At 38.6% G+C, this 17,021-nt stretch overlaps 1 protein-coding gene across 2 annotated transcripts; it reads left to right on the top strand.

Annotated features, from left to right (window-relative positions):
- The first annotated feature begins 132 nt into the window (after window positions 1–132).
- On the top strand, window positions 133–11,930 carry LOC111343581 (uncharacterized). 2 transcript variants are annotated; one of them, XM_022950768.2, is made up of 13 exons: window positions 133–289; window positions 658–1,311; window positions 1,657–1,736; window positions 2,206–2,336; window positions 2,793–2,879; window positions 3,282–3,474; window positions 3,651–3,727; window positions 7,526–7,601; window positions 7,938–8,096; window positions 8,549–8,629; window positions 8,978–9,163; window positions 9,468–9,548; window positions 9,877–11,930. In XM_022950768.2, the coding sequence occupies exons 2-13, from the start codon at window positions 665–667 to the stop codon at window positions 11,115–11,117; spliced, it is 3,039 nt and encodes a 1,012-aa protein (XP_022806503.2). In that variant the 5' UTR covers window positions 133–289; window positions 658–664; the 3' UTR covers window positions 11,118–11,930. The 2 variants fall into 2 exon arrangements, with proteins under 2 accessions (XP_022806503.2, XP_022806502.2); XM_022950767.2 differs by having other exon boundaries at window positions 2,793–2,894.
- Window positions 11,931–17,021: the final 5,091 nt, after the last annotated feature.

Genomic DNA, 17,021 nt, shown 5'->3' with positions numbered 1-17,021 from the left:
GTGCCTGGCCAGTCTGTTAGACTAAATCACATGAGGCTATTGAGAGAATTTCATTGGATAATAATGGAGCTTAAGTGACGAGTCGAATCCCCCGCGTAAAATTGAACGCGCCAAAAATTCACAACCGCTTCATAACGCGGTTTCGTTGCACTACGAGAGAAAGAAGAGGTGATATTTCAGTTAGTTTAGCTTCTTGCAGTTTCTTTAGTGAAACTGATCCATATGAACCTTCAACAACGCTACAGTGTCCTGTTCCCTGGGCGAAGGTGACGGATTTTTAAATCAATTGGTAAGTTACACACTGTAATAACGTGATCATCTGCTCCGAGCATAAAGCTTGGTGCCTCATAAAATTTGTAGCCAATAAGCACTTCAATTTGCTACATTTTCTTCTATACAGGCTGATCATCTTTTTTCCGATCCATCTCTCATTTGATTGAAGTAATAGACGAATTGAGTAATATTTTCTACACTAAAAAACATTTCAAAGTCATATTACAAGACAGTCTTTCGGTACGATCAAGCTAAGACGCGCTAACTGAACTCTGTCATTTCCATGTAACGATTTATTAATATTTTTGTAAATTCAAACTTCCTATTTCCCATTCGTTTGTTAAAACTTTGCAAATGATCTTCTTCCGATTCGACTTATTTTAGGAAGATTATGGAATCTAAAACAGTTACACAGACGTTCGTCGCTTTGGATGTAAGCGATCACTCCAAAACTGATTATACAGCAGGCGACTATGACGAGACTGAAAGTGTGTGCGATAGTTCATCGCATTCGATTCCTTTGCGTCGATATCCCTCGTTGGCGGAGCTTTCCTCTATAGCTACAAACTGTGGAGGAACTAATCTTAGTACTTTTGAGTCATCGATGGATGAGAAGGAACTAATGCTAGCTCGCAGCACCGAAGATTGCAAAAGTCAAACTACAAATCAGCTGAATAGTATCTGGAATCGAGGGCCGCCAGTTACACCTCCAAAGGTCGCCGAAGCAGGAAAGAACTCGTTAAATCAGACGGGAGACGATCCTTTAACTCCTACAGCTAACCTTAAAATGCTCGTTAGTGCTGCCAGTCCAGCAATCCGCGATCGGGAAACCAAGAAAAGAGAATTATTTCCAGGTGAAAGTTTTGACACCTTTGAGACACTTCACTCAGCGGCGAGTGCGCTGATTTCAAATTCAAGACAATCTGATGCGCTCGTAAGTGAACGGCATTTGAGCGATGAATCATCTCATGTTGAGTATGGAGGAAACAAGATAACCATCAGCCGAAAAGACAAGTCATTGGGGCTTCTATGTCAGAAGTAAGTAAAATTCTCAAATAGGCGCGTTGTATCGCAATCGACCGTTTAGCGCCAAATCAGGTTAAACGTGGCAATGTTTGAATTCGTAATGAGAGGTGAAGACATGTTGATTACGCGCCAAAAAGCGACTGTCCTTCGTTTGATTGTGATAATGATACCGACTGATTATTTGAATTTCGATAAAGTAAGAATACGAAAACTATTTCTTTCCTCTTACTGAAATAAAGGAGCGACGATATTATTTGTCCTTCGTAACGACGAGATGGCGTTACCGACTCGTTAAGTAATAAGTGCAGTCACGTTTCGCAGAATGGCCAAATTACAATACTGCCCTTTTCTCCACAGGTTTCTGTCCAAATATCCAGAATACCCAAAGGCAAATGAGTTTATCGAGATTGGCCTTGACGATGTGGCGAGGGACCTCAGTAAGAAAAATATTCTTATTTGGAGATACACAACAAATGAAGTTGTATAGTTATTCAGTTCGGTTCAGTTGTGTTAGTATAGCTACAAATCCTGTCCAATTTTCAAACGTGCTAAATTAATTTACATTGTTTCAAGTTAGCTACAAATCCTGTCCAATTTTCAAACCTAAATTAATTTACATTATTTCTGGTTATTCCCAAGGCTAGTCTACCATCCAGAGAGAGTTGTATTTATTTTGAAGAGTGATTCTTAAAAAGTACCTTTTTACCCTCTAGGCAAAATCAACTTATTTCTGTCCCAATCTTCAAGTTTGTTTTGTTGATATAAGTAATCTACCAGTATTGGATATAGATTCTTGGCTAGGAAAATTCATGTAAAGTGCATAGTGCAACTATCAAGTCAAAAGCAGAGTATCTCAAAGCAGGACCAGATTGGACTTAAAATTTATACTCTAATTTTATTCTACAGATGTGGAAAGGAGGCGAATCTATGACATTGTGAATGTTTTAGAAAGTGTAGAAGTTATAAGCAGATATGCAAAGAACAGATATGTCTGGCATGGAAAATCAAGACTTCCCTCTACTCTAATAAAGCTTAAGGTAAACATTAAAATAAACTTCAAAAGCCCACCTCAATGTGGGTAATATTTAAGTTAAAATTCTTTTGACTTAGTGACAGGCTATTACAAGTTTAGATATATATAGACCCATAAAACAACAAGAGTTGTGATTGTCATGATTCCCCTCCAATATGTAATGAATTCAAGTTCTTGTGAACTAAACTGGGGTAACAAGAATGTTTTTCATTAGAAATGTAATAGCAAAGGAACAGAATGTTCTCCTTGTCTTAACCTAAAATTGCTTAGGTCATTGCCAACCTTTTGTGAGTTTTTACCTTAAACTTCGATATAATCACAGTAGGTTGGGTCCTGATCATCTTGATCCAATGAACTGTAATAAAATTTTTGGGAGGTACAAGAAGCAGGCATGTTTTCAAACTCATAATTTCTACTCATTCTTTTTTTTTTTTTTTTTTTCTCACCTTGTTTAAAACAGCACTATGCCTTATCAAAAGGCCTAAAATTGAAGCCCTCAAATTCAGCAAAGGAAAATCCAAAATCAAAAGACATGAAAAAAGAAAAGGTAATCAAGATAAAGGTATTTATGTCCATACAAATGCAAGATTATCTTTTCTTGCTATGATAATTGTAAGGTATGAAGTTTTCTCTGCTGTAACCAAGAATTCTTACTGCAGATGGCAAGTCTTGTCAAATTGATTTTGAGAAGTATTTTCAACTTGGATGAAAAGTTTGATCTTGCATATACATTATAGAGTAACACATGTGGCTGAGTAAGACATCATTAAGTGTTGCAAAACTTCCTGATAATCAAACTAAAAAATCTTTAAATGTGTGCTTAAAATTCTTTTTCCGGTGAGTGTCTCCATGTGGCAGGTCATGAGATAAACAAACATCAGTTTTCTATTACTTTTCACATTATGTATCCAGCCAATATAAAATACTTTGAAACTTTTTTTTTTCCTAGGGTAAGGTTCCAGTTGGGTCAGCATTGTCTAGCCAGTTACCACTTATACTCCCAAAGGATTCTAATATCATGTCCCTTGTGCAAGTTTTAAAACCTGAAGTGTCCCAAATGAACAACAATCTCATGCCACCACCCACAACTATTAAAGACAGTGCAGTAGAGGAAAAAGGTGGTAAAAATCTTAAATTTAAAGGTTTGTAGAATTCCTTCGATCTTTTCAAATATCCCAGATGCACTCATTTTGGAATTTTTATCATCAGTGATAGTAGGACAACGTGGTAATTAAAAAATTATTTATTAAAGACCAATATTTCAAACAGCCATTCTTGCTAACGAGCCCTGTCATTTATTTTTAATTTTTCTTTACAGACAGTGAATACTGCAGAAAAGACAAGTCATTAGGAGTTCTCAGTCAAAAATTCTTGATGATGTTTCTGGTCTCTGAGGTATGTACAATGCATGTGTCCAATGCCACAGTCACACCAGAAAACCAGAAAAGCATGTTTAGTTACACCAGGTTTACCTGGATGAAATTTAGCGACAGAAAATGAAAACCAATTGAATCTTTAAAAGGGTTCAAGTAATCATTAGATTATAATTTTATTTTGCTAAATTTGAAGTTGTCACACATAGCTATAAGCAACTTCTTTGAGGAAACCAATTTTAAACTGAGTTGAACTAAACAGGTTTGAAACATTTTTTAGCTTTATAATAATAATAATAATAATTAACTGCCACATAATAATGATAATAAACAATCTTTGAGGAGGAAGCGCCCGTCACGTAGATACGTGGTGTTCAGGGAGGTCCTCCGTAAAAATAAAAAGTATTAAAAGCTAAAATAAGAAATACAATTGTCACAGATCTAAAACGGCGTATATCTAAAGTTTTATCCATCATTTAAAGTATTTATCCATTAAGAATCTTGTAAGGTTTTCCTTAAAAATTGTGCATGGCATTGGCCTTCTTAAAAATACCGGGAGGGACATCCAGTCATTTATAAAACGGAAGTAGGACACCCGCTTTCCGCATTCCGTTTTAGGTTTAGGCAGTCTAGGTAAGTAGCCATTTCTAGTGTTGTAGCCATGCGAACTTCTCGATGTCGATTTAAAACTTTCAAAATGTTGCGGAATGTCTCCTTTGATTGCATTTTCTACGGTGGTACAACGATGAAATAGACGTCTTCCAGCCAGAGGGAGCCAATTCAGACATTTCAGAGCTTCTGAAGAAGACATCTTGCCTAATTTTATTTTCTTCGCAAATTTGTTCTGAAAACTTTGCAATTTTTCCATTTCTGATTTTAGACCGGGTTGATCTCCCCTCACTGTGTCGGCATAGTCTAAGTGTGGCAGCACTAGCCCATTGTAGAAGGCTATGCGAGTTCTATTGTCTAACATATGAAATATGCGATTAAACAAAGAAAGACGATGACCTAATTTTTTTAGCAAATTGCTGATATGTGGCTTCCAGCTCCATTTTGCATCCATTGTCACTTCCAGATATTTGAATGATTGCACGCGATCGATTTGTGTACCATTTGGTTGCAACTCAAAGTCTTCAAATAAGAATAGCATCCTTTTACTGCCTGCCAGCATAAATTTGGTCTTCTTGACATTTATAGTCAACCTGTTATCAGTGTACCAGTTACTGATTTCAGTGAATTCACGTTCTAGAGCAATTTAAAGTTCTTGACGTGTTGATGCGTCACAAAATATAACAGCATCATCTGCATACAAAATCATCCGGGTCTCTTTAACAGCATTTGGCAGGTTATTAATGTACACATTAAATAACAAGGGACCCAAAATGCTGCCTTGTGGCACGCCAAGTGTGATGGTATGTGGCTCTGATAATTCTCCGTTTATCAAAACACTTTGCTGTCTATGGGCAAGATATGATCTGAACCATCTTAAAAGATCTTTCAGACAGCCCTAAATACTCGAGCTTGCGTAGTAGCACTTTGTGGTTCTGAGAGTCAAACGCCTTGGAAATATCGACAAACAGTAGATCAGTTACTTTACCTTTGTCTGTAAATTGAAGAACCCAGTTGTTCAATTGTGAGATAGCTTGTTCAGTGCTATGCCCACGCCTAAAGCCATACTGGTGTTGATACAGATAATCTAGCTGATGTAGATGGGCATTCAACTGGGAATGCACCACTCTTTCTACGACTTTACTCAATACTGGCAATACAGAGATGGGCCGATAGTTCTCAACTTGCAGTTTATCATCAGACTTGTGTAAAGGAGTAACACGTGCAACTTTCCACAGATCAGGGACAATCCCATCGCTAATTAATCTATTCACAAGATAGGTGATTGATGGAGCAAGCTCCGCCTCAGCATCTTTTAGCAGCCTTGATGGAATTCTGTCAAGTCCAGCTGCCTTATTAACTTTCAAAGAATGCAAAATGCTTTGAACAGTGTTCTGTTCAATCCGTTGAAGTCCAAGATGGATTTGATAACTCTGCTTGTTTGCTTCTTTCACTGTTTCATATTTCTTCCATGCGTCCTTACTCACAGGGCGCAATCGACCAGCAACTTTGCTGCCAATGGCAGCGAAAAACTTGTTGAATTTTGTTGCTACGCTTTTTGGCTCCGATACTAAACGGTTCCCGTCATGTACTTGAAAAGGAGAGCCACACTTGTTATTGGAACCAATCACGGAGTTAAGCGAGCGCCACATGTCCTTAGGATTCTCAGCGGACTCAATTAGATTTTTGTAGTGCAGTGCCACCGCTGATTTTATCTTTCTGTTCGTAAAGTTTTTCAATCTACGATACTCATTCCACTGTTCCTGATTGCCATATTTCTTCGCAATTCTTAATACATAGTCTCTTTCAGACATCAGTTCTTTAAGATCATTAGTGATCCAAGGTTTAGACGCATGATTTGTTCTAATTCTCTTTAATGGAGCATGCTGGTTTGCAACATCAACAAAAAGATTATTCCAGGTGACTACAGCATCATTAATATCGTCAAAAGACTCTATAACACTCCAGGGAACGCTAGCAATGTCTTTCCGAAAATGGTTTTTATTGTAGTGTTTAAAAGATCTTACGTCGAGGATTTCCACGTGAGCTTTGCAAACTCCGGCTTTCTTTACTACGAAAGTAATAGAATGATCACTTGCTCCGAATTCCTGGACTCCATGCGAGACAATACGGTGAGTGTTATTAACAAACACAAGATCCGTCCTTGTGAATTCCGTCACGCGTGTGGGCTCTTAGACGAGTTGACTCAGACCATGGAGACGAGTGGTTTGCATTAATTTTCTGGTATATTTGCATGGTTTCAGGGCAATAACATCCGCGTTGAAATCTCCCATAATCAGGGGTTTCATTAAGGGCCAGGCACCGGGCAAATTGACCGGTTGTGAGGACGGTTTTGCCCACCTGATTTGACGGTCTGGAGGAAAGTTTATCTTACAAAGAAGTTCAGTTCAAGGAGTTTTGCCCGCCTGTGAAAACCAGTTGCCCTCCTGCAGAAAACATTAATGAAACCCCTGCATAATGATCAAATCCTTTACCATTTCGTCGTCCAATTTAGCGAGAAACTCCTGTTCCAGCTTTGGTGTGAATGGTGTTTAAGTCAAATCCTCCGAAAGAATAGACTTTTCACCCTTTCACTGCCAAGATCCATTAGTAATTCTCCTTACTGTCTATCATACAATTCTTATGATTTTAGTTCAGAGAATTTGGTATTGGATCAACGGATAATCCCCTGATTGATATTTTTCTTTATTCTCGTCACTTTTCAGCTTGATATTGTCACGAGAAATTCTCTCTTGGTCACTCACGGGAGTTTTAAAGGGTTAATGGCCAGTCTTTTGCAAGTAGTGGTCCTTCCATGTTCCCCCATAAGACGGTTGTTTTCTTTAAATGAATGTCTTTCCTACTTGCTACAGGTGTAGCTTTTGGCTCTCTTGATACTGTCCACAAAAATGGATGTTCGGATTAAAGATTCAACTGAACTCTACATACATGTAGTTAAAAAAAACGCGGTTTGTTAAACAATGGGTAAACTTTGTTTAAATATCCAGCCCTAACTGTTCGTCACATGTTCTAACTCAATATATGTGGTTGCCAACTAGAAAGCCTTTGCTACTTTGGCCACCACACACAATTGTAATCTGTACTTTATTTATTTTATTCTGTAATCATTTGTTGCAACTTTACTTTTCTATCTACGTTAATCTTATGTAAATAGTGTGAAATAAATGAACCAAATATTTCTTCATGCCAGACAAGACATGTGACACTAGAAGATGCTGCAAATGTACTGATTGGCGAGGAGGAAGAAGGCCAAACAAAGTATAAAAGTAAGAATGATTACAAGTTGCATAATTATATAACTATGTGCACTAATAAAGTATACACAGCAGCTGTGAGAAAATTATAACAGCATAGTAACTGTAGGAAAATAACTTTGCGATGAAAAACCAAATTTGAAAAGACCATGTTGCCCAAGAAAAAAATATTCCATCCAAGTACCTCGAAAAGATGAGCAAGTTCTTTGCTTAGTAACAAGACCACCCCTTTCCATGATGAAAATATAATGTCTAACAGTGAAAATCTAGAGTAGAATTTTGAGAAGCTACAACTGTAGGCATTGAAGCTGTTGGCAAGAATTTAATAACGAAATCATCCTCTTTCAGCTAAAGTCAGAAGACTGTACGACATTGCCAACATTCTATCAAGTCTTCAGTTAATAGAGAAAGTGCACATCCACAGCATTCAGGCAGGAAGGAAACCTGGCTTTAGGTGGATAGGAATAGATCCTGATAAACTGGAATTATTAGTACCCAACACCCAAGGTATTGGAAATTTGCTCAAATGTCCCTATTAGTTAAATTACAGTTCATGTACATTGGTTTCAGAGAAAAAAAAGTGCATTAAATTCATTAAGTGAGGATAACATAATGTAGTGACTCTCCATCCAATGATTCCAAGTCAAAATGTAGATTTGGAGGGTTTTGCTTTTAAGTACCCCTGGCAGTCACATTGAAAGCAAATTGTTATTCAGGTTTCAGAATTTAAACCATGATTACCTTTCATGCAATTTAAAAGCTTTGTACAAGAGGTAATGAAACCCTTCTCTTTAGGAACCCGCCAGTAGATTTCAAATAGACCCCTCTCCCTCATGTTCCATGTAAATGACTTTGAAAGGGCTAACGAACTACTTGTAACATGTGAAGATATTTCTATGTACTTCTTCTTGCTTCCCTTGTTTTAAGATGCGTTCTTTTCATTTGTTATCGTTTTACAGAGGAGGTACAAAACCCACCGGTAGTGAAGAGAATATGTGGAGAAAAGAGAAACCAACTCCAATTTGACGAAGACGAGGAAAGTAAGTTTAAGGGATCAAATACTTCACAAGACAACTAACCTTTAGTATATTATTTGAATTTGATCTCGGGTCTTGTTCGATATTCGTGTTACTTACCCTTGACATTAGTTAAAAAATGAAAATTGCTCTGTGAATCGAAACGTTAAAACGATTTTAGAGTTTCAACTGTCCGTAACGATTGTCCCTTTGGCAATGAAGGTCAGTTGAAATGGTTACCACAAGCTGATTGAGGTAGGCTAGCCGTTACATACTAGGTTTGAGCTTTTTGCAAAACGTTTTTAAAGGCTTGTTCAGAGAAAACTGTAATATTCCAGAGCACCTTTATCATTAAATATCTTTCTTGGTCAGGTGCTCTTGGACGCTTTATCAGGCGGAGACCGAGCCAGCAACAACTAAGACCAAAGTCGGAGGAGACTGAAGCAAACAAAAGCAAGTTGCCGCGTTCACGTTCAGAGAGAGTCTTGAGTACGAAAAAGAGAGGGCAGCAAGAATCTGAGGATGGCTTTTCAGTTCAAGAGATAGTGGCTGCGTTTGGTAAGTTCACCAACTATTCTCAATAATTTTTTTTTATCAACTGAGGTTATGGTGTAAGCTGACCAGCGGTCTATCGCTCTAATGGAGGGCTAACGTTCGAAACGTCAGCTTAGTAACTCTTTACGGTGGCCAATTTACATCATCAACCCAGTTAGTAAATCCAAATTATCTTGTTATACTCGCCCACCGACGCAGCACCACAGTTTCTTTAGAAATTTATCCCCTTTATTTAGTAACTGTACAATTCCAGTCAAAAGTCTGTAAGTTTGTTCTTGTTTTTGATTTGTCTCGTTTATATTGGCAGGCGTTGGTTCATCAACAGGCAGTCCAACTGAAGCTAAATTCCGTGCAGAGTTGAAGAAGCTACACCAACAATACCCTGATCATATCCTTTTGATGCATTAACTGTTTTCTCTTTGAATATTTCACCCTCTGTTTATTTCTTTACTCTGGTTGTTCCCGGAAAGATGTCCATTTATTTATGGGATGAGTGCGATGTTCTTTTCTCTTAAAAATGGAAATCTTTTGATGGCATTTTGCTTTTCTTTTATAAGGGAAGTCCATTCCATCTTTACTATGGGGTATTAATGCCTGGGGCTAAGTAGAGTTTAACTTCAACCTGATCAACTTAGGGCCTAAAATGTCAAGTCATGTCTACAGATGGATTATCACTGACTGAAATTTCGTCTTCATTTATCCTTGACTTTTCGCACGTATGTCGCAGTTACTTTCAGCTTGCAGTTATTCAGACGATTTCGAAGCAAGGAAGAGCCGTCGTTCCCTGTTCATGCCACCAAAATCGGACGTGGACGGTGCTCCGGAGCCGAAACGAAGACGAAGCGCCGACGATGTGTATTCCATCCGGCAAGAAGCCGATGCTGGATTTTCACATTCGTCTACTTCACCGTTTAAAAGTCTTCCAGAAGGAAAGAATATTCCTGTAGTTGGGAGTCCCAAACAAACAATTCAGATCGCAAAATTGAACCAGGCATCTCCTGAGCAAAAGATTCTCTTAGAAAGACAAAAACAGCAGCAACTTTTAGACGAACAGCGGGGATTTGACTCCCAAGATGAACGTTGGAAGCGTATCGAACGTGAGCTGGAGAAAGCATTTCCTAAAGGGGGACCAACCCATCCACTGATGGTCCATCAATCTTCGTCACCCCTTCCTTACGACGCACTTGTAGAGCAAACGTCTGTGGCCATTCAAGCCAGTCTCATAGACGACTTGAGCCCTCTGAAACCGTTGAGCTACTACCGTAAAGTTAAGTCTCCCTGGAAAAATACCGAGTCTCGACAGAGCTCCTGTACAACTTCATCAACCTCATCGCCAGTTCCATTTCAGGGTGGAGCTGTAATGAATCCTCTCTCAAACCCACACGCGATGTCGCCTGTGCCGATTCTTCCGGCAACAGAGCGGCCTGCTAGTGTTAACAACGCATGCCCCAACAGTACTTACTTTGTGCAGATCCCTGTCTCAGCAGGAGGTAACGGTGGGTCAGTAGTGTGGGCAACACCCACCCCTCCCTCTTGTAGCTCAACACCCTCTCCAGACCAACTCATCAAGATGGCGGCCCAGCCCGTAAACGCACCACTGCTTTACAGCCCCAGGTCACTAACGTCGACACCAGAACCAGTTACACTGGAGCCGTCTGTCGCTGGTAAACAACAAGCGGTTATCACAAATCCTGTGGTCACCATGCTAGAACCTCAACACGTTCACCCCGTGCAACAAACCTTATCAATTCAACTTCCTCACATAGGAAACACGGAGTTCCATTCAGTAACACCCATCGCGGGTAATATGACTCAAGTGCAGTTTGCAACTCCATTGGTCAAACTCACAGACATAAAAAGTGTCGTTTCCATGGAAACGCCTACCACTACTGTTCAGTTACTGACGGATGTGTCTAAACGCCTGTCACTTCCGTTTACGGGTGAACAATCTGCGTAGGAAAATTAATTTCTAAAACGTTTTTAGTCATTTTGTTAAATGGGAATACAAATGTTGCCTTCCCTTTCGCAATATTCTTCAAGTATTTTAAGATTTGCGAAAGCATAGGTGATTATTTTTCAGAATTTTACAATCATTGCTCTTTTATAACTTCTTTAAGACTGATAATAGTGAAATCAATTTTTTTAAGATACAATGCTTTATGAAGCACGAGATTTTGGACCAGATTTTGCTTAATAGCACGCAGTTAAAAGCATTGTGCAAAATACTGGTCACAGAGAAGTAATTTTATTTTACGCCACAATTTGTTTTTCTGGAAAACTATTTGGAGAGAGATGATTGTTGATTAATTTTCATTCCGACTTGTATTTTTTTATATGTCAAGCGGAAGTTATCAAATATATATTTTAGCTTTGAATCTTTCAAGCGATCTTTTTATTCGCTGATCGTTTATCCTTTGTAATTATTAGAGAAGTTGTCCAGTTTTTGAATTATATAGTGACCTAGCGTGTGTTAAATTTCCTTGATTACTCTCCAAATTTAAATGTTATTGTCACTGCAACTGAAACAATATCTATTTTAGGAATTACACCAGAGCCGGGTTCAAGATGCGACTGCGATTAAACGATATTAGGTTCAGTAACTTTCTGATTAAGTTTGGGAGCTTTGTAGACAGTTCTATTGTTTATCTTTGGTTTCTTTCACTTCAATTTTGCAAGACGATCAAACTCAAAAAAACTTTTGTCTCAGTGTAATTTTCAATACTGGCTAGGGAAATCACAGCTAAGTCTTTAATTATAAATCTTTTGAGCATTCCGGTCCAGGGGTAATAGATTAATCAAAGAAACGATTGCTGTTCTTAGAGAAAGTTTCGTGTACAGCACTGATAGTTATTTGTCAAGTTTTTCATTACATCGATCTACCTCTAAATTGTTAAGTAATTTTCCTTGTTACCTGACCATTACCGTTTAGGTTTACAGGGAAAAAAAACTCTTGGATTAGTTTTCTTGAGAACAGCTGCGAGATTGTTTTGGTAAAGACACTTATTTTACACAAGGGCCTTGTTCCTCCGAGTATCGACTACTAAGGAGGGGCCTATACGGCTTTTTCGAATCGATACGATACCGAGTACGATATTTGCTTTTTTTTCTTCGATACCGATACTGTGACGTCATTGAAATGAACGGTAAGTCACGTGATCTGATTGACTACCTTTATGAAAGCACTCGTGGTTTTCTGTGTAGTCTCTTTTGCAGCATCAACAAGACAATCAAGCAAGTCAAAAATTTCAATTTATTGGGACTCATATTTAATTTCCTCGAGGAAATGAAGAACGCAATGATGCAATCTTTCTACTTACTACATTAAGCAATCTGCAACTTTCTCTTGCATTCATGGTCTTAAGGTGTACAATAAAAGGTTATCATTTACCATTCGGGTCACTAATAACAACCAAACACGGGTGCGTGACTTATAATGGCTTCTGCGCGTCAATACTCAATACATCAGAGACTCCCTGGCACACAGGACCATACAGAAATGCCACACTTTGGAGCTATTTAACCTTTCTCAGTTCTTTTCTCGCTCGAGGTTTTTTCCTTAGTAAGCAGGCATAGTAGTTCTCAACTCATTTTAGTTGCTCCAGATATGTCCTGGTAATGTCTGGGTTGTTGTGAGTTGAAATTTTGTTGCCGTTGTACTCAGTGACTTTACATTTACAGTTTATAAAATCGGGTCCTATTTCATAATATAATGTTGAACTAGGGACTGGAGAAACCGCCATTTAGACCGGTTCACTGTGGCAGTCCTACATTGCGCACATACACGATCTCGAGCCCGAAGTCTTTTCGACTACTTGACAGCGGTTAGCCGCGGGAGATTTAAGTGAGGATAGGTCACGTGCAGTATCGCAAGAATCGATACTCTTCGCTAGTATCGATATCTTTCGATCCCGAACTCGGTATCGCTGGTATCGAATATTTGGTATCGGTATCGGCCCCTCATCAACTACTTAAAAGTATTTATTTATTCTTTAACCAGGTCCAGTCCCGGCTGTTGCTGACTGCCTCGTAGGAACTCCTTTGCCAATTATTTCTTCTGTTGCAAATGCTATGTTTTTATGAGTTTTTTAAAATTACTCCGCTCATTTTTCTTTCGATCACAATAGTGCAAGTTCGTGGCAATAAAGAAGGAAAACGACGAATGCTTTGTGAAGTTCTTAACCGAGCATTTGTGTCATGGTTGCAATCTGCTCAATCCTTTGACGAGCATCTAATTTCTCACTAATCAAAACCATAACAAAATTCTCAAACGTGATTGGTTGTCACCAGCCAGATTTGAGCACTAATAGGACAGTGTATAATGAACACATCGCAACGCATATCAAAGCTTTTAAACTGCACGCTCCTCGGTAAGCGAAAGTTTTTATTTTACGACAAGAGACCGTGATTGAATGTGTTGAAATTTTGCAAAGGTACTGATACCTTTTCTTCGTCTTCCATTAAAGTAACCCAACTCGTAAAATACCCCCCACAAACTTAAAGCTCGAGGGAGCCATTTTAAGACTAACGGTTAAATCTTTGGCCATTTTACGGCTAACGGTTAAATCGTTGGCCATTTTACGGCTAACGGTCAAATCTTTGGCCATTTTACGGCTAACAATTAAACCTTTGGCCATTTTACGTCTAACGGTTAAATCTTTGGCCGTTTTACGTCTAACGAGTGATTTCTTTCCCTTACGATTAAACGAAAACGTTTTATAGTTAATATTTTCAAGAAATTGTAGGTGGTTAATCTCTTGCTTTTTTACCAGTAAAGGTTTTAATTTGTCAATTTTTGCACCTAATCCCTATTTGTTTTTTTTTTTTCTGTTTTTTTGTTTGTTTTTGTTTTGTTTTCAGTTTTACGACTAACTGTATGGCTAACCCCGTTAAAATCCTTACGGAGCGATGGCCCTTCTATATAATTTCCTTATTTCCCTCCCTCCCTCCCCCTCAGGAGCGTAGGGTGTGATGGCAAGTAACAAAGCATACTCCCACGCAGGTTACTTGAAAAAGAGGCATGTTTTGTGCACTTTTGCAATAGTTAATCATTCCTTACGCTAGCGCTCCTATTATCAGAATTAACGTGTGCAACAAAGAAACCGGGACGAAATTAAAAAGGATGGTTTTTAAAAAATATCTGAATAGATGGCAAAAAGAAAGCGTAATTTATGTTTTACACATTGACAATTTCCTTCGCAGTTTCTTTTGTTTGTAGCGTCTAAAGATACAGTGGAATCCCGATTTCTCGAACCTCCAGGGGAAACGCATGTTGGTTCGAGAAATCGGGAGTTCGATCGAGAAATCGGGGGTGAAATTACAAGTGAAGCAAATTCAAGGGAAACAAGGTTTGGTTCGAGATATCGGAAGGTTCGAGAAACCGAGGGTTTGAGAAATCGGGATTCCACTGCCGTACCTCTGTTTTTGAATATTATTTTTCAATCGCCTTGGAGACCATAGAAACGGCAAGCAAACACATCGACGACCGTCAAAAAGCAACTCACATTTGTTTCCTCAGTCAGTTTGTTTATGTTCAACTGTAAGTATACATGCATACTTTGAAGAGATCGTTCTTCATTTAGCGAAAATCCTGGAATTATGATTTGCACAACTAATCGGCCCACTGAACCTCTTTACGTTCATTTCAAACAGAACTGTACATTTGTACTTGACGATACCATTTTGATTAAAAAAATTCATTTGATTCATTCCGGCATGAATGAAACATTCCCTGAAGATTATTCTTTTTTCCGTTTGACTTGGAAACCTGTCTTCCTCCTGACTCAGCAAGCGTTGAATGGAAAGCTCTAGCAACCACCCGATCGCACGCGTATACAACTTTTGAAAAGCAATGTTTTCAATTAATGGTTTCTCATTATGATTTTCTTATATAATTACTACATGGCACAGCCACAATAATCTCGCTCTTCTGATGGGTGTTGTAACTGTTTTGAAAGGTATCTCGATATGCTTTTCTTTTAGTAAATAAAACTTTACTAAGCATTGTTTGCCATCAGAAATCTAGTAAACACTTAACAGCTCCGTCCTACATCCAACCGAACACCTATCTACGACGCATGATAGAAGAAATGTTGTTTTAATATAACTAAAAAACATATCTCTCTACAAATTTGAGACGATTTAATGTAACGTGTGTCGATCTTGCCGATCAAATATTCCAGAGGTTTGCTTTATCATACTAGTAGAATTATAACCGCTTCATTGAAACAACGCTGGGTGGGTTATTCAAATCGTAAGACATGTTAATGACATATATACGAGACCAAACTTAGTTACTTTTGTTGTGATCTTTCTTAAATAGTAATAATTTTAATATGTGCTGATCTATAGTTTATAATTGGTTACCGGATTATTTGAGGATCAAAGCCGTAAGCTAGTGCGATTTCAATGCAACTGAACTCAGACACCGTTGCCAAACCCTCTTAACTGCGGAACGTAACTGAAAAATAATGTTCCTCAGTAACCTAAACATCATTTCACGTTTTATCTACGAACGTAGTGACATATTTCAAAAGCTACATAGAAAAAAACTGTTCATAGAATGTTCGCACCGATATCCCGGTATATTATAAAAATGACCGCGTCACTTAGTTGGATCGTTTAGGATATACCATGTGCATGTACTCTTACTTATGTGAAATATTTTGACTGGGCCTCAGTTTTTAGTTAGTAGCAGTTAATTTGGGCTCTAGATCATCAAGATCACTATTTCTAGATGCGCTACGTGTTCCAAACGAGATCTTAAGTACTTCCGTTCCAATCAACATTCAGCCTACTAAAAGCGGCAAACTAATCTTAAAGGGCGAGAGCGAGAGGTTTTACGAAGTATCGTACTTCCACTGTCGTTAGTTTGTTTTGAATAAGTCCAACATTTGCATAACCAGATGTGCCCGACGTGAATAATTTCTTCGAAGAAGAGAAAAATTTTCAAATATTACGTTACTCCACGCCCCCCTAAAAAATGAGAAAAAGAAAAGAAAAGGGATTGATTTAAATAAAACTTTCAAAATGTTTGTCAGTGCAAAGTGTAGCTGAAAACTACTGAGCAAGTTCATTTGAAAACGTTCAGTTCAACAGTTCGTGTTTGGATGGACAGAGCTGAATAACGTGTACGCATGCCCCAGGTTTTGCCTCGGAAACACGGATTTTGAGTCGTTCGCATGGTTGATTTCCTATTCTGTTGCTTCGAGGCGTCGTTTTCCTTGCCCCTTTTCTTTTACAGAACAACCTCCAAAATTTGGTACACCCCCTAAAAAGTTTAAAAAATTAATTTTCTACTCTAAACCTATGGAAATAGGAAAGTGCCTTCGTCGAAAATAGAGTTCCTCGGTTTTAAAGGTCAGCCCTTATTATTTTCCGCTAATTTCGCTAAATTTTAGACCAAGGACACTTGAGCCCACGTTGTTGACCGCATACCCACTGACGTAGCATTTCATTATTCAGCTCTGTCGTTTGGATGCGTTCAAATCGATTCGGTTTGTCGCTTTTCTGGGCGTTTATAAATGTTTTTCGAGCCATTTTCCCTCTACAGAAGCCCTCACGACGGCACCATTAAGCTGGAATGTGGATAGAGGCAAGCCTCTGAAGGAAAACAGAGGTGAGAGATGGTTTCATGTAGACTGAACCGCCAACGATGCTTTACAGCCAGCTTGGCGAGTTCACAAGTAAAGTTGTCTTTCGGGCCCATCTGTGGATGGCTTCCAGGACCTACCGAGGCTATGTGGCGAAGCTTTGACCGGTAAAAATTTTAATCGATGCGATATTTTCCTGGTAGGACTGGATGACCCGACACGATTCTAATAATTCTTTGAAATGGAAATGATAGGAGTTGCCTTTTCGAGTT

Source organism: Stylophora pistillata, chromosome 1, assembly GCF_964205215.1.
Source record: "Stylophora pistillata chromosome 1, jaStyPist1.2, whole genome shotgun sequence".
NCBI classification, from domain to species: domain Eukaryota; kingdom Metazoa; phylum Cnidaria; class Anthozoa; order Scleractinia; family Pocilloporidae; genus Stylophora; species Stylophora pistillata.
The sequence above is the reverse complement of the archived record's forward strand: the minus strand, read 5'-3'. Positions and strand labels throughout refer to the sequence as shown.

Excerpts from the sequence above, each read along its gene's own strand:
- LOC111343581 (XM_022950767.2), top strand. The coding sequence starts at position 665 with ATGGAATCTAAAACAGTTACACAGACGTTCGTCGCTTTGGATGTAAGC. Across the intron at positions 1,312-1,656 it reads TTGGGGCTTCTATGTCAGAA|GTTTCTGTCCAAATATCCAG; the intron begins GTAAGTAAAATT and ends TTTTCTCCACAG. Across the intron at positions 1,737-2,205 it reads CGATGTGGCGAGGGACCTCA|ATGTGGAAAGGAGGCGAATC; the intron begins GTAAGAAAAATA and ends TTTATTCTACAG.